The sequence below is a fragment of the Neolamprologus brichardi genome, chromosome 7 (assembly GCF_056152115.1).
Source record: "Neolamprologus brichardi isolate AB-2024 chromosome 7, ASM5615211v1, whole genome shotgun sequence".
NCBI classification, from domain to species: Eukaryota; Metazoa; Chordata; class Actinopteri; order Cichliformes; family Cichlidae; genus Neolamprologus; species Neolamprologus brichardi.
In genome coordinates, this window is record NC_142110.1 from 21,155,109 (window position 1) to 21,181,843 (window position 26,735).

Genomic DNA, 26,735 nt, shown 5'->3' on the forward strand with positions numbered 1-26,735 from the left:
GTCGTGCGCGTGTCACCGTCTCACAGCATAAAGGCGAGGTTCACAGCTTCAAAACTTGCGATACATGGAATGGAGGAGGCAGCGGGCAGCCGCAGTCCGACGTGTGCTGAACACGGTCTGAACCCGAGCTGAATGAAGCGAGTCCTCGTCTAGGCTGTTCCGAGCGCCGTGCTTTTCCCCCCCTCCTTCCCTTTTCCATTTCTAATTTCCTTCTCGGTGAAATCTGACACATCAGCGGCTCGCTCGAGTTTGTAGACTGGCAGATTTATGCTAATTGGCCCGCGTGCTTCGCGATCGCAGGCGGTATCAGGAACGAGCACACTTGGCTGAAAACTGTGGCGTTTTTAGATGCCTTCAAGTTTGTGAGCGAGAGGGACAACCCCCCCCCCCCCCTCTTCCACCTCCTCCTCCAAACCCCGTTTTTTCACACGAGGGACAGACACACCGACATCACCGCCATCCTCTGCTGTATGAAACGGACCAGTGTCGGGAAGGAAACAAAAAAAAAAAGAAGTGGTCAAAGATTTGACGGGAATCATGGCAGCTACTTTATCAGCGGAGGAAGAGCAGGTAGGCCCTGAGAGTCCGTGTGTTTTACACTTCTTCGTTTCTGGGTTATGTTGGCTAACAATAAATAAATAAATAAAAATCTTTCAGTCTCGAGACTCTACCTGGAGGCTTTTTTGCCCTGTGTACTGCGAGTGCGCAAATGGTGGCTGTGCTCCGAAACGGTCCTGAATGCGGAGCGGAAATATTGTATCGATTTCTGGCGCATTACTACTCTCTTTGCATCACTGTCAGCGGCTGAGCTGATGGGCTGCAGCACAGGCCGAGCTTGTCTTTATCGCCCCCCTAGAAAATGGAAGGGAAGGGGGGCATGTTTGTTTCGTGTGTCGTAGTTAAACACGGTGTATTGACGGGAAACTGCTTGGCCGCGAGAGTCGGAAACGCTGGCCGGTCTTTCACAAAATGTACACAGTAGAAACTTGGCTCAGCGTAAAGAGTCATGCATGCTCATGCCGTGCCATCCGAGCACATTTTAACGCACATATCGCCGCACTTTCTTAGTTAAGGATGGAGGAAGTGCGTTTCTCTCAAATATTTGAGTACTTTGTTGTTTGCTTTAAGTAAAAATAGCCGTGCAAACTCTGTCCCCACACTCTTAAACACCAGCTTTTAGTCATCATATCGTTTTCGACATTATTGGCCTGTTTTTCTACTTGGAGGCTTGGAAGTAGTGAGAAGTGGGAGAATTCTGAGAAAACTATTCCAAGAACAGGAATTGGCCTATTGGCTCATTCTAGGCTTCAAGAACTCGGAGCCCGAAGAACGGAGCGTTTATTCTAGGAATGATGAGACTCTTGATTATTGGAGCAGAAGGATTTGCTTGATAAATCCCTTAGATGATGGACAAATAAGCAGCCAGCCTTTGTTTTTGTTTGTTTGAGGTAATGTCTGAACAGGTCCTCAAGTGTAAAGATTTGCTTGTTTGCTCTTTTTTTGACTTGTGATTTTTGAGTTGAATATTCCTGCGATTTTCAAGTATTTAATCATATGAGGATGGGAATCTTTTACAGACCTAGCTATAAACAGAGTGTAGTAGTAGAGTTATGCATGAATGGTAGAGGCGGGCAGATCGAAATATCGATGGTATCGATGCCGATGCTGGTATCGGTATCTTACATAGGCGACTCTGTTTAGGGGTGCTCAAGCGTCCCTAAATTTCATCACACCACCCCTAAAGAAAACTGCCCAATGTTCTTGGTGCCATGATGATTCAGCCTCTCACAGAGGCGTTGCTGCTTCAGCAGTGTGGTTTGTCATTAATACTCTAGATAAGACTTGAGTTGCTGCACCAGAAAGAATATGCAGGGGTAATTTCATGACACAAATCAGTGATTACCTTAGCTAATGTAGCCCAAATCACCAGAGATTATTTGCTAATTTTAGCTTTTCAAGCCACTAGTCTGCTGGCAACTAGTGATATACCAGCAAAGGAGCTGATGTACTTTATTTGTGCACTTTTTAGTTTGTTAAAGATTTCTATTCCGGTTCTGCGCTTCATTGTTTGTCTACAGTACAGCTCCAGATCCAGGTGAGAGCAAGTCGAAAGGAAGTTTACATCCAGTAGCAGCCTGTAGTCAGTGTGAATATTGTTATAAATGAGGAGCAGTTTATGCCTTTCATTGGTTTGTAAGTTCTGCTTCGCTGTTACAGTTGAACTTTTGGGTAACAGCACAAAGTCGGAGAGAACAGAAGCGAGCACAATGAAGACAGCAGAGAGGAAAACAAACAGGCAAGAGTGAACCTGTAGTCAAGGTCAACAAAATTATAAAGGGAGTGTTGCTTCCATTTTGCCTATATTCTTTGATAATGATTTTTTTTTTTTCTCACTCAGTGTCTAGGTGGGTTCTCTCCAGGTACTCTGGCTTCCTCCCACACTGTAAACACATGCAGTCAGTGGGATTATGTTAAGTGGTGATTCTTAACTGTTCATAGGTCTGAATGGTTGTCTGTCTGTGTTAGTCATGTGACAGTCTCGCAACCTGTCCAGGGTGTAGCCCACCTCTCGCCCTATGGCAGCTGGGATAGACTCCAGCCTCCCCACAACCCTAATAAGTATAAGTGAAAGAGAATGGATGGATGGATAATTTTACATGCATTTAATGGAAGCTTTGTGTGCATACTTAAAAATGTCAGTAGATGCTCAAAAGAACATATTTATGTTTATTGTTTGTTGTTTTTTGTCCCCAATTTTATTTATATAGCACCAAATCACCTCAGGGCGCTTTATATTGTAAGGTAGCCCCTACAACAGTCATGACTCCCTATGAGCAAGCACTTTGGCGACAGTGGGAAGGAAGAAACCTCGAGCAGAACCAGGCTCTGAGAAGGGAGGCTATCTGCCGCGACCAGCTGGGGTGAGGGGAGGAAAATGGGACAAAATGCACGCTGTGGAAGAGAGCCAGAGATTAATAACAAGTAATGATTCAATGCAGAGAGGTCTATTAACACACAGTGTGGGAGAAAGGTGACTGAAGAAGAAATACTCAATGCATCATGGGAATCCCTCAGCAGCCTACACCTATTGCAGCATAACAAAGGGAGGATTCAGGGTCACATGATCCAGTCCTGACTACATGCTCTAGCTTACAGAAAGGATTTTCCACTTTCTGTAGTGAAAAATGCTGCTTTAAGTGCTTGATGATTTAGTTGACTTCCTCTATGTGGTTAAGAGACTGAACCAGTGTCGTGCATGTTTCTTCTTTCTCCTCGCAAACTGTTATTTAACTTATTTTGAAAAGTTTGCTCAACATGAGTGAGCCTCTGACTCAGATTTGATAACTAAAGTGTTTGTGATGTGCTATTTGCTATTGGCTGTTTCCAGGAAAAAATAGCATGTGTGTAAAAATGTAAATAGAAATGTAATTGAAAATGGCACAGAGATGAATGATCAGATAAACTGAGACTGGGGCCACGAAAGACTGTAAAGTCTGTGTACTGTGGGGGGAGGAATCTGGCAGAACATCTCAGAAATAATTAGGTTAGTTTGTAATATGATTGGGTATAAAAAAGAACATCCCTGTGAGGCTTTTCAGTCAGAAGATGGGAAGAGGCTCAGCGCTCTGCAAAAGACCGCATGGGCAACAGTTTAACTAGGATGTTTCTCAAAGTAAAAGTTTAGGCTTCTCATTATCTGTGGTACATGGTATCATTAACAGATTCAGAGAATCCAGAGAAATCCCTGCACACGAGGCCAAAAACCAATATTTATCGGCCCTGATTTTTCTTTTTTGGGCCCTGGGGCGGCTCTGGATTTAAAAACAAATGCTCTTCTGAGTTAAAAAAAAATTTCTGCGTGGGCTATAGGAGACGTACAAAAAACTGCATTCACAAATGTGAGTTAAAACACAATGTGAGAGATCCAGAAATGCTATCAGCTTCTCAGGATCCCAGCTCATAAAAGATGGACTGAGGTCAAAGTGGAAAAACTGTCGTGGATGAATGAAAATTTGGAATTTTGATTTGGAAGTCATGGATGCTGCTATCTGGATAATTTGTCAACATACAGCCTGCGATGACCACTGACATTGGTAACTTGGAGATCAGTGAAGGCGACATGAATGTTATAAACAGGTTTTTAAACACTTACTGCCACACAGGTTGTCCCTTCTTTCTGGGACTGCTTTGTTTACTCAAGAACTGTAATGTCATTCACATTCTGCACATGTTGTAGCAGTACGATTGAGTAGTAAGACTGGCTGCTAAGGTGGCCTGCCTGCAGTCCAGATAGGTCATGCATCATGAAATGCAAAGACCCAAAACTGTCTTTGTGCTTTTCTCAATTACATACAGAGTTTATATGATTTGCAAACAAATGCATTCCACATTTATTTACATTTAAAGATTAGTTGTGTTTTTGTTTGTTGTTGTTGTTGTTTTTTTTTTTTTGTTTTTTTGTTTGTTTTTTTTGGGGGGCGGGGGGGGTGTTAAATGTAAAGTTAGAATAACCATCTGTTCTCAGAAATCAGTGTTTGATCCTCTATGGGTTGTCGTACAGTTTCTGGTATTTTTTTTCCACCTCATCGATGTCACTGATGATACTCGAGATAGTAGAGGACATTTCTCAATATAATTCAGTTAAAAAAAAAAAAAAAAAAAAAAAAAGCACCACAGACTGCTGCCTCTAAAAATAAATTCAAGTTGAATCAACAGCAGTCTAACTCATTCATGAAGGTAGGGGTTTATGTATGGCTGTCGTATTAGATTATGTAAGATTTCATCAGCTTCTGCTTTAAACATAACCAGTTGAAGTTATCTCGCTGTTAAGCTTACCCAATTATTTCAAAATCCAGCGTCAGCAGAGCAGTGCAGTTACTGTGGTGGAATAACAATGAGTTTGCAGAAGCTCGATTTCTCATATATACTACTTCTCGGTGCCAGTCATGCTCGTGCTTTCTCTTTCCACCGACTCCTCATCATCTGGCCAGCAGAAAGCTCCTTATCTGCCTGCTCCATTTCCTGTGTGAGCCAGGGCCCCTGCTAGGGTACCGGACGGCCTCATTACATCTGCAGCCGTGTGTGTGTGTGTGTTCTCTTGGGAGTATACACTGGTCTAGTGGTACTTCATTCTAAAGGCAGCTGTTAAAAGTATTTCCACTAGACTCTGGGTGGGGGGGTGGGGGGACTTTATGAGTTACAGAGTGTGTGTGTTGAGTAGAGTCTACTCCCCGGAAGCAGCAGAGTGAGGGAAAGTGGGAATAGGGAGATAGTGACGTTATTGACTTCCTGTTTTGGTATTGACTCGTGCCAAATGGGACTCAGTGAAGTGAATCGAAGGCGCTTGGCAACAGCAGTCCTACATTTGTAAATAGATTAGCATGGCATCTGTAATCAAATAAATGCTGGAAAACCCATGTGAAGGGCAGCCATGAACCCCGGGGGGGGGGGGGGAGGAGGAGGAGGAATGATGAAGAAATGCATCAGCCTTCTTCCTAAGATCAAAGTGTAAGCATGTCACTGCAGACACCCCTGCAGCACTGTTTTCAGTAATCCTTCCATGAAATATAAGGTGACACACTGATACAGTCACCACGAATCCTTCTCGGATTATAAATACAGTGGACTGATTATTGATGTCAGTACTGAGACATTCAGGACCAGTTCTTATAACCAAGCATTGTGGTACATGTGAAAATTCCAGTTTGCACATTAATCAGGTGCTTCATTATGTACCATTTAACTGCTGGATAATAAGAGTTTCTAATCAGCCATATGGCAGCAACTCGGTGCATTTTAGGCATGAAGAACTGATCAATAAGAACCTGTTGCAGTTCAAAGTGAGCATCAGGGAAGGCGACAGTGACTCAATAGCTACTTGTTACAACAAGAGGTGTGCAGAAGAGCATCTCCGAAGCCACAACATATTGAACGTTGGAGCAGATGGCCTACAGTGGCAGGGGACCACATGGGTGTCACAACTGTCAGTTAAGAAAGGGGAAATTGAGGCTAATTGGACAACAGAAGAAATTTGAGGTGAGGGTGAGTTGGCTTGTCTGATAACCACTTATTACATCCACAGTGTGCAGAACAGAATCTCTGAACCCACAACATGTTAAACTTTGAAGTAGATGATACTTGTTCACCAAAATTGGACAATAAAAAATTGGAAAAATTTTGCATAAAGAATGTGAAAAAATGGAGCCATCTCCCTTGTATTACCGTTTCAGGCTGGTTGTATAATAGTGTGAGGGATACTTTCCTGACACACTTAGTTCTCTTAATGGCAACTGAGCATCCTTTAGACACCTTAAGTTGCCTAGATTTTGTTGCTGACCATGTCCATCCCTGTCTCCTTATGGCTGCTTTCAGCAGGATAACAGAGCATGTCACAAAACTTGGATCTTGAATGTGACACTGAACTCAGGTGACCTCCACAATCACCAGATCTCAATCCAATAGAGCACCTTCACATAATGGTTGTGCAGTCGACAAATCTGCAGCAACTTTCTGATGCCATTATATCAATATGGAGCAAATATTATTGTTTACTGTAAGCTTATTTTAAGTAAACATGCACAGAAAGAATTGACTTGTTTTACTTATAACATGTTGGGCCTCAGACCCTCATCAGGCAAAGTTTATGCAAACAGTGCTTTGTTTTTCTGTCCAGTTAAGAGTTTTTGATCCTGGTTTACTAAATACAGTTTTTCTACTGGTGACTGGACAGAACAAAACCTTTGCACATGGATCTTAACTCAGACACAAGGAAGATGTGACTGAGATGTTTTATTCACAAAAATGAATAGAAAGTGATCTCGATAACTGATTGGCAACATTGTTGCTCAAAATAGTCACCCTGGAGTTACCTTGACATAAAAAGTATAGCAGTATTGGATGGTAATTGCAGCTTACCACGACATTGTTCCTTGGAGACAAATTGCAAAATTATTTAGTCATTATTGATGAACTACTTTTCCAACATGCATGCTAGTAGCATGGTGGGCAGTTGTGGCAGGAGCCTTAGTCTAAGAAGAACGTGGGTTGAAGCAGCATAGAATAAAGGTTGTCAATGAATGTAAGGGAATGTACTATAATAATAGTCGAGTGGCATGACATTTGGATCACACAGAAAATAGGAGTGTAGAGGATAATGTATGTTAATCAACTTTCAGTTGTCAAAGTGGAAATGCTGACTAAATGAATGCATTGCCAGTATGCTGCTATCAGTAATGATTTCCACAATGCAAAGTGCAGCATTATAAAGGTGTGAAAGTGATATCATGGTTCATTAGTGTCTTGAATCTGTTAACTCCTGACTGCTGCTGATTATAGCCCCTTTCTCCCTATAGCAGACATCTTCCTGTAGTGATTTCCTGTAGCAGTGACCCCTTTAGGGTGGGGTGTTGTAACATGTTTGTACAACTGGATCTTTGCTTTTAGCGCTAATAATCAATCACAACTTCATCTGTTAACTCCCAACACAGCAGGTCGCAACCACAGCAAATCTGATCAATTAGTTATCGTCTGTCATCGTCCGCCACAACCAGCGAACAACACTCACAACAAAAACAGGATTATGTAACGTCAGGCCAGAAAATGTTTCTCTCTGCAGTCAGGATGACTTGTGACTAGATACAAACTCATTCTGTGCTCACAGAAACCCCTCTGGCTATGGCAGGACACATAAGCTCGAATCAAGTGGTGTGTTTTTTGGTGGTGTGTTGTTTTTTGTTTTGGTTTTTTTTGTTTGTTGTTTTTTTTTTTTTAAATAATTGAACTTCAAGGAAAAAATAAAATCTCCAGTTATTTCAGAAGTGGGGCAAGTCAGCCAAATATTTATGCATCCTCCAGGAATTGAATAAGTCACTCCTCTGCAGTGAGTCTTCCACAGCAATCCGGTGCGCTATCATGAAAACAAACTGGTTCATCCTCACATTCCACTCTTGGCAGATATGGCCCCAGTGCAGAAAAGCCACACAAGACTGGCTTCTACTGGAACGCAGGGTCACCACCTGGAGTTGGCAGGCTGTCCTTAAAAGGCTAAGAGCAGCTGTCAGACCGCTGAAGTTTTTGGAAACCTGAGTGTACCTGAAGGTATTCTGACAGGAAGCTGTCTTTGGCCAACAAAAGAGCGCAAACGCTTAACGTTGCAGCAACAACAAAGAGCACAAGGCCCATATTAAATACCTGTTGTACTTTTAGATTTGTAGACTAGAATTTTGTAATATTAGGAAATAGCTGTACTCGGAGCCAAAGCAAAGGAAACATCCCACGTTCAATGTCATGAAATGTGCTGGAGAGGTGGAGGCCAGAGGAAGAAGCCAATAAATGTTATGAATCTGGATCATTTTCTTTAAAGTTGCGAGTTGCGTCAAATGCGTTTGCTTTGACTGAGGACTACGCTCGTCAAGCCCACTTGCGCATCACATGTATGTTAGATTGTATTTTTTAATGGAGGTATATCTAACAAAACAAACTAGTCCGAAGTCCACTGCTTGTGTATCGCACAGATCTGTGAAGGGCGCTGGGTAAACTGGACCTAGCTCCGTGGTCCAAAACAGGACCTTTTTGGTTTTGCTTTTTTCTGGTTGTTGGACCAATAATGGACAGATATTTTTGTTTGTTTGTTTTCCATCTCTCTAAACCCTAGACCCTGTTGTTTGAAATCTGGCATACTGGATTCACAAGAGAAATCTGCAGACACGGTTGTCACTTTTCCGTGGCAGGAATTCCAGGCAGGCATGTGGCGGGGCAAACATTTAGAGGAATGGACCCTTAATGGCCCCTTTTTGTTTGCATCTCTGTGTAGGATACATTAATGAGTTTGCAGTAATTTTGTGTTGGCAGCTTTTCCTCAGCTGCTCAGAAGAAAGTACCATGAAGTACATACATTCTGAAGTATCGCAGTAGGTGTATCTTAATGGCTCATTCCAGGATTTTTATTTTCCTTGCTCTTCTCTGCTGGCCATTCCCACATTTTATGACACATTGTATCTTCTCTACAGTGAAAACCTCATAACTCATTATACCCTCCCCCCGCTTCCCTTCCACATTTTTTTCCCATGAGAATCGGATGTCAACAGGCCTCAGCCCTGTCAGGTGCAATCATCCCTCATCCCTTGCATGCTAAGGCCTCTTGAACAGAGCAAAAGCTGCAGGCCCTCCTGCTTTTGAAAGCACCAGCTCTGCCGAGGGGAGACAGTGGCATCCTGTCTTCAGGCTCGGCGCTCATCAGGGATCGTTCTGTATTCCTGAAGAGCCGCGGATTCCCTGAACTTGACTTCCTGTCTCCCGAGCGTGCCCCACTGCTGCCGTGCCTGAGCAGAGAAGCGGAACCCTGTGTTTTCTGAAAGCGTGAGCTTTCATTGCCTCCTCCTGTCGCCTTTTTGAAGGATTCACTTGGTGCTGACTCGCTAACGCAGAGAGTGGGAGGGGAGGGGAGGGGGGGGCTGAGGGAGTGTATATAATAAGAGGGGAGAGGCAGGAAGCCCCTGAATGACTGCAGGCTAAATGCAGAAGTTACTTCCAAGATGAGCTGAAGGCCTCGAAGTTAAACACATTTTTCTAAATTACAAGTGCAGCATGAAGCCAGCAAGACATTAAAGGTATCACAATGCTGAAAGCACACTTTTTAAAAGGGAGAAAACTTTGTTACTTAAGGAAGTTATAAAAACATATTTATAGGTATCACATGTGACGATCCCACAGAGGAGTGCGTGAGTTTGCAGTTCCCTGCAGCTGTGCAGAGCTTTATGGAGTTGGAGCATGCAGCGTTCGTGTTTTGGCTCATTTTCATCACTCATGGTGTCATTTTTGGCTGCAGCAGTTTTCAGCTGGCTGTACCTGCTCAGCACCATGTGGCACATAGACAAAGTTAACAAAAGGCTAATGAAAATATGGAGTGTTTGGGAGCTAAAGAGCCAGATGTTTCCCTTACTGTTAGCAGAGACCACAAAAGGGGAGCAAATATTGGGCATTAATGCCAGATAACCCCCAGTAATCATAACATCAGTTGCTGTTTTCACGCTTCTTGCCATTCTGTTTCGGTCCATTAGAGGTTCTTTCCTGTAGTTGCAGCCAGATTTCCTAAGAAACCAATTCTCATCTTCACCTCAGATGCAGAGTTTGATGGCCAATTAATCACCTTCTCTTGAAAGAATAATGCTGACACGCAGTTCAATTTCTTTGAACAAGGCAAACACACCTTTCAGTTCGAGCAAGCTCAGGACACACGACTTTACCCGTGTTGTGTGGGGGTTTTTTTGGTTGTGTGGTTTTTTTTTTTTTTTAAAAGCTGGTGCTCCACAGCTAAACAAGTAATTTCACTGCCAAGTACTATTAAAAGTCTGTGCAGCCTTGTCATTAAAGCAGCTTCATGTCATAAACACCAGTTTGCAGGATTCGGTTATCTTCCCCCGCTCATGCTTCAGGCTGCGAGTTTTATTTCGAGCAACAAATGTCTCCCCGTAATGTACATGTGTCCATTTGCTTGTGTCACTCCACTTTTGTGTTCATTTTGGTGTAAATGTTTACTTCATTTTCTTTCTGCTTGTTGCTACATTCTTTACTTCATTCTCAAGGATATACAGCAGCATATCCCCCACTGCAGCAGGCCATAACATTGCATCAAATAATCTCTGGGGCCGTAGATAGCACTTCCTTTGAGGATGTATCAAGTTCAAACCCCCAGTTTCACTTCCTTCCTGCTTGACCCTCAGATTTTGGGACAGCAGAGTTTTCTGACAACATCTGTGTGTGTTTCAGGCTACCAGGCAGTTTCTGGAGGAAATCAACAAGTGGACCAGTCAGCATGGAGTGTCTCCGCTGTCCAGGGAATTGGCCGTCAAGTTCCTCATGGCTCGCAAGTTTGACGTCCTCCGAGCCATCGAGCTGTTCCACAGTTACAGGGTAAGGGCGTCAGGAGACGACGATGCTGCTGCAGCACTCTGGAACAAATACAAATATTCAAGGTCAACAGCTCAGCGACCTAAAACGGCAGTTTTCCATCCTTGCGGCGTGTCCTGGCTTTTTTTTTTTTCTTCAAGCTTCCACAACACGAGGGAAAATCTGCCATGCGTGCTAATATTACAATGATCATACAAATGTGGAAGTATGCATATGATCTTTACATTTCTATTCTGCTTTCTAATTTTCCCATAATCCAAATGGAAATTGTGTTTTGTTTTGTTTTTTCCCCCAAGATTACAGAATTGGAATACAGTTTCATTGCCACAGAGTTACTGTTTAAAGTTTGTAACGTCCCAGTGGAACACTTTTTTTTAAAAAAACTTAAATTATAAAATGATAATGCTGACATAAGAATACAATGGAAAAACTCACATCAGTCATTATCAGCCCTTTGCTCTGTCCTCCCTCTGCTGCTGTGGATTCATCACCTTCAGTTAAAGGAGTCTACTGTAATTTCAGCCTACAGCTAAGTTTACAAGTCCCCATTAAATCTGAGGATACACTGAATATAAAGCTGGAAGTTTTGGAGGGGTTTTGTTTGTTTTTTAGTACATAGTGTTTAAACAGGTCCTACATACAGTTCAGTATCAACAGTGCTACGGTTGTGTAAAACATACCTGCCATGTATGTTTAAGCTTGTTAAATGGGTGCATTGATACAAGGCTGTTCTTGGCTTTGTCCTGGCAAGGTTTTGATTTCATTTACATAACCGAACAATGTTATCTTTCATTTCACCTGAGTTTGCTGTGTCATACACACGGGAGTGGCTAGAGCTCGAAACACCTAAACGCAATAGATAACATTCAGTATAACTGTTTTTTTTTTCCCCCTTTTTTCTCTCCCTCCCAGCAATATTAAAAACCAAAACCAAAAAAAACCCTTCCCCAGATCTCACCTGAAACACAATTTAAGTGGTTGGCAAGTTTTAATTCGCACTTTGACTACTCCAAAATCTCAAAGTGTGGGTATATTAAAAAAAAAAAAAGAAAAAATCCTGAAACTAATTTATCCCACATTTGAAAAAGGCACACATCCTTATGGTATAATGGTGAGATCAGCTAAAGGCAGAGATTGGATTAGTGTTGTCACTGTGGGCTGTGCAGATGGGTGCTGTTTTTATAAGGCTGCTCCTCTGCTTTGCTTAAGGTCACAAGCAGGTGAAAGAACACCTTAGTGATATGTGACGCTGCGCCTCCGTCAGCCAGGGTCAAACTGCAACCAAACAAGCCCCCTGCGTTAGGTTAGGTTTAGCTCCTTTAAAGGAGGAAAACAAATTGAAGCCCTGACTCATCTCAAGCTTATTGCAGTTGTTTTGGTGAAAAGATGGTTTCCAGTTAATAGCTGCTCTAAATTTAGATTTCTAACTGAGAGCAGCAGACTGTTATGAATCTGTAACACGTTGCTTCTGACGTATAACTACAGCTTACTGACTTGTTCCAAAGAAAATGTACACTTAGTGCTATATTCTGGGTTTCTGTGTAGTTTTTATAAAATCTGCTGCAGTTGACAACAAGCGTCCCTCTTGGTTGACGAGTGTGGGGTGTCTTCACTGTGCCCAGAAATGGCAGCACAAGGCCCTTTTTCATTGAGCGTATTTCCTCAGAGGCTGTTGCCAAGCAAGAGATGGCCTGAGCAGATGCATCACAAACCTCGGGGCCTGACACACACACCAACTCACGCACTTATTTTATTTTTTAATTTTTTTAATTTTACATCGGGGGATATTTCAAGAAGCGGTATTCAGGCTTTTCAAGCTTTCCAGAAAGCTTGTTGCGAATCAAAATAGGGGCTGGTTTGGTCAGCTGAGGTTATGAAGTCAGTCTAAAGGAGGAACATGAAGTTTCACATGTTGGGCGTGCATGCTAAACCATGTTAACACAAAAATAGTGCTGGATGTAACTACTTTGTGTTAGAGGTCAAGTGAACTAGATGGCACGTGACTTTTTTTAAGTTTACTTTGTGGGGGTGGGGTGGGGGTGATCTTGTCTTTTGTATTTTGGAGCCTTTTTGAAGCATAAAAGGCAAATGACAGCTATTCATGTCAAATAGACATGGCTGATCTTCTCCTTTTTTGCTTCCTGTTTGCTTGTTGTGCTCTTAGCCACCTCCCTGGGGAGAAATGCAGTGGAAAAAAGTATATCTGTAGCATGCTGGCTGTATAATCTTCTGGTGCGGGGATATCGAGAGATCACCAAAGAGTCAAAATGAGAAAACGATTAGGTGAATCTGAGGACTCGCCTGACACTACGTGTCACAGAAAGGACATCTGGTGAAATGACTATCAAGCCAGAAACTGATAAAGGTGAAACTTTCAGGGCATCAGGTCCCACTGCAGGTTTTGTTTTTTGGGGGGTTACCCTCTAAATGTCAATACTGCTCCAAATGTGAACATGCAGAATGGCATTTATCAAATCGACAAACAAAAAGTTGCCAGGCAAGTTTCACACAAATTCTAACTTCTTCATGATTGTAGTTGTGGCACTGTCCTTTTCTTGTAAAGTCATTTCAGTCATCAAGGTAGCTTTCACCAGTGAGTAGCTGGCTCGCTCATGACCGCCTTCGGTGTGACTTTAAGAAGGATTAGTCTCCCCTACCACGCTGCAGCTCATTTAACACAGCTTAATGCTGCGTCAGCACCAGGACGAGGCTGGGGACAAGTCATTCGTTAGGAGAATGGGGGAAGGGAGGGGGCTTGGAGGGAAAGTTTCCAGTGCGCTGTTTGTTTGGAGGGTTAGAGAAATGAGAGGTCGGCTTTAAGTGTTGCCATAAAATGGAGAATCTAACCTGGTTTAGTGCCGCGAACGTGGCAAATGATAAACCTCAAGGATCAATTTGCCACTTGTTCATTTCCTATTTTACATTGAGATGCTACTGTGAGGTTTTAAAATGCACAAAAACATGTTTTTCCCTGTGATGATGTTAAATAATAAACAGGAAATGCAATGCAGTATGCAGGGGGTTATGAGCCGGGGTTTAATTATGGGGACACGACAAATTTTCCGAAGTCTTTTTGCTGTCAGGGTTACTATCTATAAAGTTTAATAGTTGTGGGTCATAGAAAATGTAGCATCTTGCAAGTATCCGGTTTAAAAAAAAAATCGCCTCACAGATCACCCCCTGTGTTTACGGTCTGAGGCCACAGATTGTTATATGACGGAGTGCAAAATTGGTATATTTTCTTAAAGAAACATGCGTATCGATTTTTACTAAAAGCTATTTAACCACAAGTAGACCAGCTTCAGATAAGCTAGCCAAGTGTTACATTAAGGAGGCTGGTGAGCATCAGTTTTGTCAAGACGTCTGACGGGATTCATTCAGAATATCGGAGCATCTCAGATTACTCCACTTCCTTGATAAAACATCATGAAAAAATCGTGAAACCACAGAGAAGGCTCTCCTCCACACAGTCCTCATTTAAAAACAGTAGCATTACGACTAACAGCTAGCCGAACAGCCAATCATTGGTCAGGAACAGAACAAAAGTGATCCCCCTTAGGCTGATTTTTAATTTTAATGTTAGTTAAGTCTATTAGACCCAACCAACCACATGACGTCACGTTCAGTACTGACAGAAGATGGCGCTAAACATGTTTTTAGGACTTTACGCACTTATTTCTGAAATCCAGCTTTACAGTGTTACTTCTATGTCAGTTTTTGAGAGCGAGGCTCGATGGTGCATATTAGCCATGTGTAGTGTTTCATGTCCCTTTTCAATTATTGGAACAGCTGTTACTTTATTCCTAAGGGCAATGTTCAGAAAGAAACATTGGCAGCTATAGTTATTGTATGTGGACATGTGAGTACACTATACTGCCAGTTTTAAACAGGACTTCGCTTCACTTTAACTATTATAAATCATTTTATCAGGATGTCCTAAAAAGCCTTCATTTGATCCAAAATGCTGTAGTGGGAGCACTGACAGGGAGCAGAGAGAGCATATTTATCCCATATTAGCTTCTCTTCAATGGCTCATTGAAATTAAAAAAACAAAACAAAAACACCTTCTCACATGCAAGGTTTTGAATAATCAGGCTCCATCTTATCTTAAAGACATCGTAGCACCATATCACCCCGATAGAGCACTTCATTCTCACCCTGCAGGTTTACTTGTGGTCCCTGGAATATTTAAAAGTAGACTGGGATGCAGAGCCTGCAGATTTCAGACCCATTTGGGGAAGAGACTCTCTCTACTTTTAAGATTAGGCTTTAAAACTTTCCCTTTTGATAAATTATATAGTTGGAGCTGGATCAAGTCGTGGCAGATGGCCGCCCCTCCCTGAGTCTGTCTCTGTTGGAGGTTTCTTCTGTTAAAAGGGAGTTTTTCCTTCCCACTGTTGCCAAGTGCTTGCTCATAGGGGTTTGTCGGATTGTTGGGATTTTCTCTGTATAATTAAAGTGTTTACCTTAAAGTATAAAGTCCATGAAGCAACTGTTGTTGTTGGTGCTATATAAATAATTATAAATAAATAAATCTTCAATCCTCTTTAGAGTGGCAAGTAAGCACTTCAGGAAAGCTGTACGGTTTAACCAAGAATGCTTTTTGTGGAAAGGGAGTGTTCGAATATGTAACTCTACAGTTTCCTTCTGACGTATTTCATGGAGTAATGGCAGTCTAGTGAAGTCTGAATCTGTACATCCGTTACCATTAAGACCCGAGTGCTTACAGTCTTAAAAGGAATAAAAGGGAATAAAAGGGTTGCAGAGAAATCGGTGAGCTGCAGCAGTTCCCGTCAATCTGTAGAAAGGCTTCATTTAAAACTAAAGAAGGCATTTTAATTTGGCCAATTTCAACAGCGGGAACTCAAAGTATCTCTAGTTTAATATTGTTCACAATAAGTCTGTAAGATCAACTATAATAGAAAAGACACACCTAAGCTGAAGTTTAAGACTTTCCACAGAAAGTGGAAGGGGGGGCTAGCAGAGAGGAATCCTCCCGGCAGGTGATTCACTATTGTTCAGAAAGGAATTCACCTCAAAGTGACGGCCTGTTAGAGCTGCCCCACAGCTTGCCTTCACCTGCTGTGATCTGTTTTCTTCAGGAAACGCGTCTTAAAGAAGGAATTGTCAGACTTCAGCCTCAGGAGGAGCCTCTGCGGTCCGAGCTGCTCAGTGGAAAGTTCACTGTGTTGGTAAGTGCGTTCCTGAAATATCCTCCACATTTTTAGATTCATTCAAGGTGTAATGTGTAACGTGCCCACATGGAAATGTTGTGTATTAATATTGTGCGTGTATATGTTTAGTCAATTTCTACAATGTACCTCATCCCAGTGATTCCAGTGACGTTTAGTGTGCATGTGTGTGTCTTTTCATCAGGTTTCTAATGCTGCTGCGTTAACAACAATAACAATGACTTCACTTCATTCCTTAGATTGAATGTTCAAAAACTAAGCCCTCATCCTGATGTGCTTTTTGGGGTGCAGGCTATTTGTTGACTTTCCAAGTGTGTTTCCTGTGCGAGATAAATCTGGCCTTTTGTCAGCCAAATTGTAACCGTTAAAGATGCCGACTTCCACCGCGCACACATGCGATCACACGCGCGCACACATTCCCATTTCCCCGCGTTTCCCTTTTTTCCTTCCCCGCTGACGTGCCACTGTGGCATTGATGCTGCACATCCTCTCGCCTGACGTCGGAGTTCTCCAGCCTCGGCAGCGGGCTTCACATCCTGTCTGGTGTATTTTTAGCCCTCGTGCCAGAGAATACAGGCTTATTTACTTACAAAGGAGCTTTTTCCGGAGGATCTCTGGTCACCAGCCCCACTCGAGTGAAGAGCCTCGGTTCCCCGGGCACCCCCATTCTCAGCACAGTTCAGCTTTGGCTCAGAAAATGCATTCTGTCTCTACCCCACGAAGAAAATGAAGAGATCCAAGACCCGCGGCATCAGTAATGACAACAATTGTTCATTCTGTTGAACTGTTGACAGCCCTTTCTCTGAGCTGGCAACCTGCCAGCAGCCAGCATGTGAACCAAAGTGCCCCCCTGTGGTCATTTTTCTTTTTCCATTCTTCATTTTTGCACTTCTGTTTGGGTGTTGTTGTCACACTTAGCTCTAGTAAACTCATTCAAAAACCACACGGTTTCTAAGAATGGCATCATAATTCATGCATTTGAGAAACTTCAATGCTAGATATAAAGATATTCAGAATAAGGCTGGTATTTCTATGTGTGTGTGTGTCCATCTTGCTTATTTTCTGCCGCCTTGCTCATAACTCCATATAAACAATACAGAATGAACCCAGTACTAATAAACAATCCCCAATTCAGTACAGGGTGGGGGGGCAGCAGTTGCCTGGAAAATTGTGACAAACTGCTTTTGCTCTGCTGAATAATAACCTGCCAGTATTGTGTGCTTGTGTATTTTCAGAGTGTACGAGACCCTTCAGGGGCCTCCATCGCCTTGTACACAGCCAAACTGCATCACCCCAACAAGACAGGCAACCATGTGGTGCTTCAGGCCCTCTTCTACCTCCTGGATCGGGCTGTGGAAAGGTGAGGAACGTGGATTTAAGTGAATGAAGCTGCAACAAAATGGTCACATTTTGTTTTGAATTTTTGGAGAGTGTCGGCTAAAGTACTGGGTATTTGTTTTTCCTTGAAATACTGCATAGTGTGGCATTGTAGCCTTTAAACATCTTACAAAACACATCACTCGCTTTATATCGGTAAGCGTTTCTTTTCTTTGAAGGAATCCTATGAATCAAATTTTGTACATGAAAACACAGTCTTACTGGAACTTCGTTTATCAGCTGTGTGGGGAATAAGTTCCACTTGACAGCACAGGGTAGTAGTTAAATGACCTAATGAAGATATCAAAAACCGGATTTTTCCTTTTTGTTTTTGTGTCACAGCTTCGAGACTCAGAGGAATGGCTTAGTGTTCATCTATGACATGGCAGGCTCCAACTACACAAACTTTGAGCTGGACCTCAGCAAGAAGATTCTCAACTTGCTCAAGGTTTGGGATTTCAGTGCAGTATAGTGAATAGGTGCTGTAAACATCAAAAATGAGATGCACATGCTCGGATTATTCACAGGACCAGATGTAAACAGTACTTTCACTGATCTAAAGGAGCTGAAAGTCTTCATTCCTTTCCAGGGCTAGAGTAACGGCTAACTGCACATTTATTTCCATCTTAGAAAGTAGTAATCTGATTTATTTATAGATGTTTTGTCTTCCAGGATTTAAGTAAATGTCCAAAAAGGCAAATGAGTGGCTCACTGTGTGAGTTGATAGCCTTTAAAGTATTACTTAATCCATATGCAGTGGCAGTGGTACTTATTTTTGCAGTTGCCTGCATTTAAGTGAGTTACACTTTAAACATGTAGCAGTATGTCCGCTGGAGTCAATAACACCGACTATTATGTGGTCACATCAGCAGCAGCGGGATGTATTCTGTGCCCACATATTGATCTCTCTGGAGCAGCTGTCGTCCTCAGTCACATACAGTACACATACTGTGTACTTAATACTTAGATGCACAGGTACCATAAGATAAACTTGGCACTATTTCCTGTGTTTACACTCTAAACACAGGAGAGGTTTCCCCTTAATTTACAATATATTAATAAATATAATAAGCATAAAATTTAAAATGTGAGTTCTAAACAAAGAATTTGGTTTACTGTAATTTACCATCTTTGTCCACCAGGGGGCGTTCCCTGCCAGACTGAAGAAGGTGCTGATCGTAGGTGCCCCGGTGTGGTTTCGAGTGCCCTACAATCTGCTCAGCCTGCTTCTCAAGGAGAAACTGAGGGAGAGGGTAAATGTTTTGACTACTTCTCAACGTAGCTCTTCAGCTTCATTTTTATGATAATTTATTAAGTAAGGGAAGGGCAAAAGCTTTTTTTTTTTTTGCTTTTTTTTCCTTCTCAAATGGCAGGCAGTGAGTGATTCAGTGTACCAACTGTGCATGTGATTATGAGATTCTTTAACTGCTTATCCTGCTGCCTCACACATGCCTGAGATGTTGAATCACTGGTGTCAGGATACCTCCTACATTATTACCAGTCATTATTTTATTAGCATGGATTTCTTAAGAGCCACTGTGCACGGGATGTATTTATTTTTATGCCAAGAGTAGGAGAAAAACTGATATTTAAGATAAAGCAGGCTTAAAACAAATGGTATCCTGTTGCATTTTTTTTTAATTGGTTCCATATCATGAAGTCAATTTTACATACGCAGGTTCCTAAGTGAGTGAGATGACACAAGTATTTGCATGCCAGCTGTAGAAAGACTGCAGCATTTTCACATTTATGTAAAGTGCACAAAACCCTATATGAGATCCAGTTATTGTAGTCTGCCTTCAAGATATGGTAGTGCTAACAGGTTAAACTCACGGGCAGAGTGCCTTTGACCTTTTTATGCCGTTTTCTTTGGGGGTAAAAACAAATCCATCTCAGTCTATGTCTCTCCTAACTCCAGGTTCAGATGGTAAAAATGGCCGAGCTGCGCCAGCACCTCCCCAGAGACTGTCTGCCTCAGCACCTTGGTGGCCTGCTGCCTCTGGACGCGTACAGCTGGAACCAGCAGCTGCTGGCGGGCCAGAATGGCAGAATAGACCCTGTGGATGAATTGGTGGGCATCCCCTTTGAAGATGCCTCCATTCACGTCCCCGGACCAGAGTCCATGCGCCCGCAGGAGCTGCTGACGCACCTCGGCAGGCTACAGCGCTCGGGCATCCATCAGGAGTATGAGGAGCTACGCAAAGAAGCACCACCCGGAACCTTCCACTGTGCACAGTGAGTTTAGAGCAGCAGGCGCACATTCAGTGCTCACTTTAAAATCTGATTCTGTCTGGCTGAGCAGAGCTGCCAGAAAGATTAGTTTATTAATACCTGTAATCTTTTTATGCTGTAGGTGCAGCGTGCATTCTGGGAAGGACAAAAATTAGTAGCATTGTAATGTAATCTATTCCACAGCATGTCCTTTAACCCCGACTTCAATAGATGACCTTTCTAATATTTTCAGAATGTTTTGTTTTGTTCCTTATTGGCATAAAGTGGAATGTATAGCTGTGCTTGGTGACTGCATCTTTTTCCTCATTTTGCATACTTAGCCTCTAGTTTTCTATAAATTCTTCAAGTCTTCTATAAATTATAGACCTCACATCAATGTCACATGTAACTAAGTAGCACATGACCAGAAAACCAAAACTTTAGTTCAGTGTGTGTCGACTGTTATTGTAATTGTAAACCGCATTGGGCGGCAGCAGTAAACGTTTATTTTGTCTACAGAGCAGCCTACAATCAGGAGAAGAATCGCTACGGCGACGTGTTGTGCCTTGATCAGACGAGAGTTCGTTTGAAACCCAGAAAGAATGAGGTAAATGCTGTTTTAAAAAATGTGCATTTCATTTGATCAGTTCCATTCATGGTCACTCTTAGCTGTCAAGCTAACTGGCTACTGCACTCCCAGTACTCAGCTGGACACCTACCACCTAGCTTATAAAGCAAACGTGTAACCAAACTGTTGGATTTTCTCCTCTAAAGTCTCTAATGCTCCAACAATTGAACTGACATGATGTGTTTGGCATTCTGTTGACCTTTTGTGACCGAGTTTTGTTGCTCTCACAGAGATCAGACTACATCAATGCGAGTTTCATGGACGGCTACAAACAGAAGAATGCCTACATTGGTACTCAAGGTACGACAAGTTAGTTTATTTAAAAGGACTGTTTTGCAGTGTTATGCCAGTTTTACAGTCCTGTTAATGAGCTAAACTGATATCATCAGTAATGTTAAGTGGAACCTACAGCCAAATAAGTGTGTGACTACAAGGGAACCTTTTTAAATGAGGACATTTGGTCATCAGCCTAAGTGGGCACTGTTACTACCACTGCTGTGTCATAAATGGCAATAAATGTAACTGAAGCATATAGGTGGACAGTTTGTTGCCCAATAAAATAAATATTATAATAACAGAAGTTAATACTTTGAAATGTGTATTTCTAATTACTCTACAGTAAGTTACTGCAGATTTCTGATTAATGGAACTCTTCTGGAGTAAGGTTTTATATAAACACGTAAAAGTACAAGGAGAAAAATGTTACTAGGAGGTATGTACACTGCTCAAAGCATTATGTCAGTGTCACTACTGGTAACATGAGGTGATACCTGAACCCTACAGAGGTTGCGCAGGTTGTCCAGCTCCTCCAGGATTCCACATCAATGTGTGCCATTGCCAGAAGGTTTGTGTCCCCCAGCACAGTCTCAATAGCACAGAGATGATTCCAGGAGACGGCTAGATACTCTAGGAGAGCTGGACAGGGCTGAAGAAGGCCTTTAACCCATCAGAACTGGTATCTGCCCCTTGGTGATTAAAAAATGACCTCACATAGGCCACTGGTGTGAACATGTCTGACCAAACAATCAGAAACAGACATCATGAGGGCGATATAAGAGCCTGACAGGTGCCTAGCACCGTGGAACCCGATTGGCATTTACCACAGAATATCAGAATTGGCAGGTCCATCACACCCCATGCTTTTTACAGATCAAGGCATGTTCACCCTGAACACGTGTGACAAACATGAAAGGGTGTGGAGAAGATTGGGAGAATGTTGTGCTGCCTGTAATATCGTTCACCGTGACTGGTTTGGTAGTGAGTACCCAGTGTTGGGGAGTAACGGAATACATGTACCGCCGTTACGTATTTAAAATACAAAATATGAGTAACTGTATTCCGTTACAGTTACCGTTTAAAAAGGTGGTATTTAGAATACAGTTACTTTGTTGAAATAAATGGATTACACGGCGGTACTTTCCTGTTTGATATTGTGGTGGGTTGGGACAGTTTCGGTTTTGTTTGACAGCTACGTTCTGTAGTTCCAGGCGGCAGCGTTGCGGTTGCCATGGTTACAGGATGACGCTCTCACTCTGCGTGTTTCCTGGGCGAGAGAGCGCCTTTTTGTTGTTGTTGTTGTTGTTGTGCTAAGCTAATAGGCAGAATGTAGCATCATGGGCAGTGTAGTCCGTGCTGCAGGGAGAATGGACTGCCATACTCGTTATGTGTCTGTGAGCGTGAGGTGGGAGAAAAAAGAGAGTCGAAAACTACGAGTTGTCATCGAGCAAAAACGGGAGCTGGAAGCATGTAAATATAATAATAACCACTGCAGCCAAGAAGAGTGCCTGACGAGCCCAGTTGTAAGTAAGCTATTAAGACTCGACTGTACACTTTGTTCGTGTTTTCCTCCAAAAACAATAAGTTCCTTTGGAGCAGCTGTTCAACGCCTCTCTCTGTCTCTCGCAAGCAGAGTTGACCCACACAACAAAGTAAAGCTATTTTTCGGCTACAAGCCTGACACAGAACCCGTATTAGGCAGAGGTCCCTTTACTACGGTTCGGAGCCGCGGACCTTCAGTAACAGTAATAAATCACAGCAATAGTACATTCATGTAGTTGTAAAATGCATGATAATATATTAAGTAATCCAAAGTATTCAGAATACGTTACTCTCATTGAGTAACGTAACGGAATACGTTACAGAATACATTTTAGGGCATGTATTCTGTAATGGAATACATTTTAAAAGTAACCTTCCCAACACTGTGAGTACCTGATGTCATCAGGCATGCATAGAATCACATGGAGGCCATACAAACTACTGAGTACTCTTGAGCTGCTGTATCAAAAACTGTATCACTTTTTTTGTTTGGGTTTTTTTTTTTTTTTTTCTCTCAATTCAGCCCTCTGTAGATTGATTATCATTTCCAGCCAATGATGTAGCACCCTTTCATTCCTAACCACAGTACAGAGTTGTTGTTGTTGTTGTTGTTGTTGTTGTTTTTTCCCCCACATTAAGATCTCGTGTGTTTTCAGTGTGTTCCTCCTTCCTTAATTTCTTTTTAACACTGTAGTTCAGGTAGAATTGTATTTGAACAGCCGGGAGTGAGAATAATCACTCATGCACTGATACGACCACAGTTTCTGATGGTTTTGCAACATGTACCAAAACGCACTCACCACCCAACCTTGCACAAAACTTTACTTGCAGTGCAACATTTCTTCTCTCACTACAGGAATCCCTAGGCTTCTAGGAACATTTGTAAGATCAGTGGGAAGAACAGTAACACTAATGACCGTGCACTTGAAGACATCTGTGGTATTTTACTTAAGCTTGTGTCCATAAATACGCCGTCACCTCTGAGAATGCTGGGAAAACCTTTGCTCACTTCTGGGACTAACAGTTGCTGACTGTATGAAGACCAGTTCTTTGGAATAACCTGAATTAGACTTTAAAAAAATGAAGTGACACGAAACTGATTTGTATAAATGCCCAAGGTTAATCTGTTTATTTTCAGAAATGATCATGTCATCCTGATTTCTGATGACATTTCACTGCTGTAATTCAATAATTCAGAAACGACTGCTAAGACCACCAAAATTATTTGGCAATCTTACATAATGAGCTGAATGTTTGTCTTTATTGTGGGTTAATGTATCTCATTAAGGAGCTACTCCATGCAGTTAAATGAGTATGACTCATTACGCTGGAATCAGATTTTAATTTTATTTATTTTTACTCACTGTAATTTTGATTTGCTTCAACTTTGGTGTTTGTATTGTGCAGGACCACTAGACAGGACCTACGGTGATTTCTGGAGGATGGTTTGGGAACAAAATGTCCTTGTTATTGTCATGACAACCAGGTAATGGAGTTGATGAACTACAAGTATCTGTTTTGATTTTTAGAAGTTGAATCGGTGTTAATTTTGTCAAATACGTCCTGACCCTCTGTCGCAGGACTGACGAAGGCAGTCGGAGAAAGTGTGGGCAGTACTGGCCTCTGGAGGAAGGTGGACAGGAGGTCTATGGCCACATAGCAGTAGTGAACCAGAGGGTGGACCGCCACAGCCACTACAACCACACCACTCTTGAACTGCACAACACTGAGGTGAGAAACATTTTGCTTAATGTTGCAGCCAAAAAATCTGGCATTGCCTGAAAAGCACCAGTAACCGAGTGGGATTGATATCCTCATCATATTCTTTGCATTCCCCAAAATGTTCAAAGTACTCCACTCCCTGGTTCAGTTGAACGGTTTTCAACAAGCAGAATGCATTTTCTGTTGTACATATTTTCTATCATAAAGCGTATAACCTGTAAAATTTTATTTGTGTATCCAGACATGTGAACAGAGACAAGTGAGTCATTTCCAGTACCTCAGCTGGCCTGACTATGGCGTCCCCACCTCAGCAGTGACTCTGATTGACTTCCTGGGAGCTGTGAAGAGACAACAGAGAAAAATGGTCAAGGCTCTGGGATCTCAGTGGACAGGCCACCCGCTGGGACCGCCAATGGTGGTCCACTGTAGTGCAGGGATTGGGAGAACAGGTGAGATGCAGGGATAAAAACCTTCTTCTAGGGCTTCGGGCCGTTTGATACCCACCGTGCAGTGCCTCACAAACTGCACCCAACAGCAAAGTTGATGTCAAACTGACATGTCCGCTGTCGCTGCAGCTGGGTTGAACACAAGTGTTGTTCCTGTCAGTTTTTACCACTATTTTAATGATGTAGTTATCCAGAAGCTCACGTTCACAGATTATACAGAGCTAGATGGAGCAACAATCTTGCATCTTTTCATTTGAAAAGATGCAAGATTGCTTTAGTGGTGAGAATACTGTAGCAGGTACCTGCGCCTTCATGGCTTACATGAATAGATGCATGTAAAGTGACCAACACAATGGGTGTGCTTGTGCTTTAAGGCCTCAGTCACACAGTCTTAGCAACCCATCACCAACCACAGGTTGCGCAAACAAAATCTATATTCCCTGAGTGGTTTGAGACTGGTTGCTGGCTGTTAGCATGTGAACTAGCCACACAGCAAGTACTGCACCAAAAATTCTCCTTACTTTGGTAACTAGCAGATTGTTGCGGTTGGTCCTGGTTTGCCTACCTGTCTGCAGACACTCATCCAGAGGGGGTTTGTCTCCAAAATAAAAGTCATGCCTTTTGAAAGGTGTTGACTCCAGTGCTAAGCCACAACCTTTACTCTGATGGGAAACCTTCTGTTTCTAGTTTGCGTTGCATGGCTTCAAAATTTCTTACCACTGAGCAAGCAGTTCCAAAGTATTTTCAGAGAAGTTTGCATGATGATGCAGACTGTGAGTCGCTGCAGCAATCTGCTAGCAGCCAAAAGAATCACAAGGAGGTTTTTTTGGTACAGCAACATCCTGCAAAGAGTAACCTGAATATTCTGTTTTCCTGAATGAGTATGTTTATCAGACTGTATGAGAATAAGGCTTTTAACCAACATGATAGCGTTTCATTGTCTGTAATCTTAAAGTGTTGCCACTAACCCGCTGTTGTCGGCAGGTACCTTCTGTGCCCTGGACATCTGTCTGTCTCAGCTACAGGACGTAGGCTCACTTAACGTGTGCCAGACAGTGCACCGCATGAGAACACAGAGGGCCTTCAGCATTCAAACCCCAGACCAGTACTACTTCTGCTACAATGCCATTTTGGAACATGCCCAAAGACAGGGCCTCATCCCAGCCAATCAGTGAGCTTCAGCCATGACCTTCCAAACCAGTCCATGAGCCCTGTGATTCCTGCAGTCAAGTCTGTTAGCTCCAAGCCATGTTTTGTGATCAGTTAGCCCAGGAACTGTAACTTCCTCACAGATGCTGTCTTTACAAAAGATAAAAAATAAAAACTAGGCCATAGCTTTTTGGCAGACCAAGACTGTGATGATAAAAGGCTTGATTGTTGACATAGTGTTTTTAATGATGACGTTTCTGGCAATGTGACGTTTTTGTTTATTTGCTGAACATGTCTCCAAAAATGCACGTCATTGTGGAGAAACTGCTCAGCGCAGCACAGTGGTGTTGCATGCGTGAGATCGGGTCCAAGATCATCTTTTTTTTCTTTTCTTTTCTTTTTTTTCTTTTTTTCCAAAAGTAGTTTATCCCATTGAACCTTTTAACATGGACACAGTCCAAAAAACTGCTCTTTCATTTTCCTTAACTGCTGCTGTAGTGTTTCATAAGTGTTTCTTTGCCATAATAAATGCCACCTCGGATGAGACTGAACTGTGGCTGCTATCTTGTTTCATGTGTTCTTGGACAAATTGTTCTCAGTGCGGTTGGGAAAAATTGGGGTAAAATTGCTTGAACCATTACCATGGCTGTTCACTTTGGAAGCGTGTCTATGTTGAGTAACAGTGTGTCGTGATAAATGTTTGAGCTTTGGGAGAGTCAGATTGGGATATTTTTCCACCACTGTCCTTTCTCACGTGTAGACCTGAGGGGAGGGGGGGGGGGGGGGGGGGTGCTTATACCACTGGAACTGCGGTTTAGGCATGCAGAGCGTGCTTTAGGTAAATGCAGCGGGAAAACTGATTATGCTTTTTCACCGACTTTCTAATTGGGAGCCGGCAGGCTGAAGACCGACTAATGACCAATTTGGCTGCAGACGTTGTAGGTGAAAACAGCAATGGATGGTACGAGCTACTTTTTCATAGTCTCAGGAGTGTCATACCAAACACGAAGTGAAACCACAGTCAGGATAGAAGCAGTTTCATCAATGTATTCTCCTCCAGCCCAAATAAGTAAAGCACATCCAAAATGAATCCTCTCAAATCCCAAATGGCATTATTCATTTCAGTCCATGATCGTGCCTTTTTTTTTTTTCTTGTCTCCCCCCCCCCCCTTTGATATTTAGCAGAAGGACCCTTTCTGCTAAATATGGAGTCATGGCAGCTTCGCTTATAGTGAGGTGGGCCATTGAGCTTTCGTTATTGTGGGAATGTATTCCTAAGCCCCC

At 42.5% G+C, this 26,735-nt stretch overlaps 1 protein-coding gene across 1 annotated transcript; it reads left to right on the forward strand.

The window, feature by feature from the left end:
* Window positions 1-26,223, forward strand: ptpn9a (protein tyrosine phosphatase non-receptor type 9a). The gene is made up of 13 exons (XM_035915930.2): window positions 1-570; window positions 10,768-10,911; window positions 16,011-16,100; window positions 17,336-17,460; window positions 17,820-17,925; window positions 18,620-18,730; window positions 19,396-19,712; window positions 20,208-20,295; window positions 20,547-20,616; window positions 23,542-23,620; window positions 23,715-23,865; window positions 24,098-24,305; window positions 25,287-26,223. The coding sequence occupies exons 1-13, from the start codon at window positions 538-540 to the stop codon at window positions 25,475-25,477; spliced, it is 1,713 nt and encodes a 570-aa protein (XP_035771823.1). The 5' UTR covers window positions 1-537; the 3' UTR covers window positions 25,478-26,223.
* The last annotated feature ends 512 nt before the right edge of the window (window positions 26,224-26,735 follow it).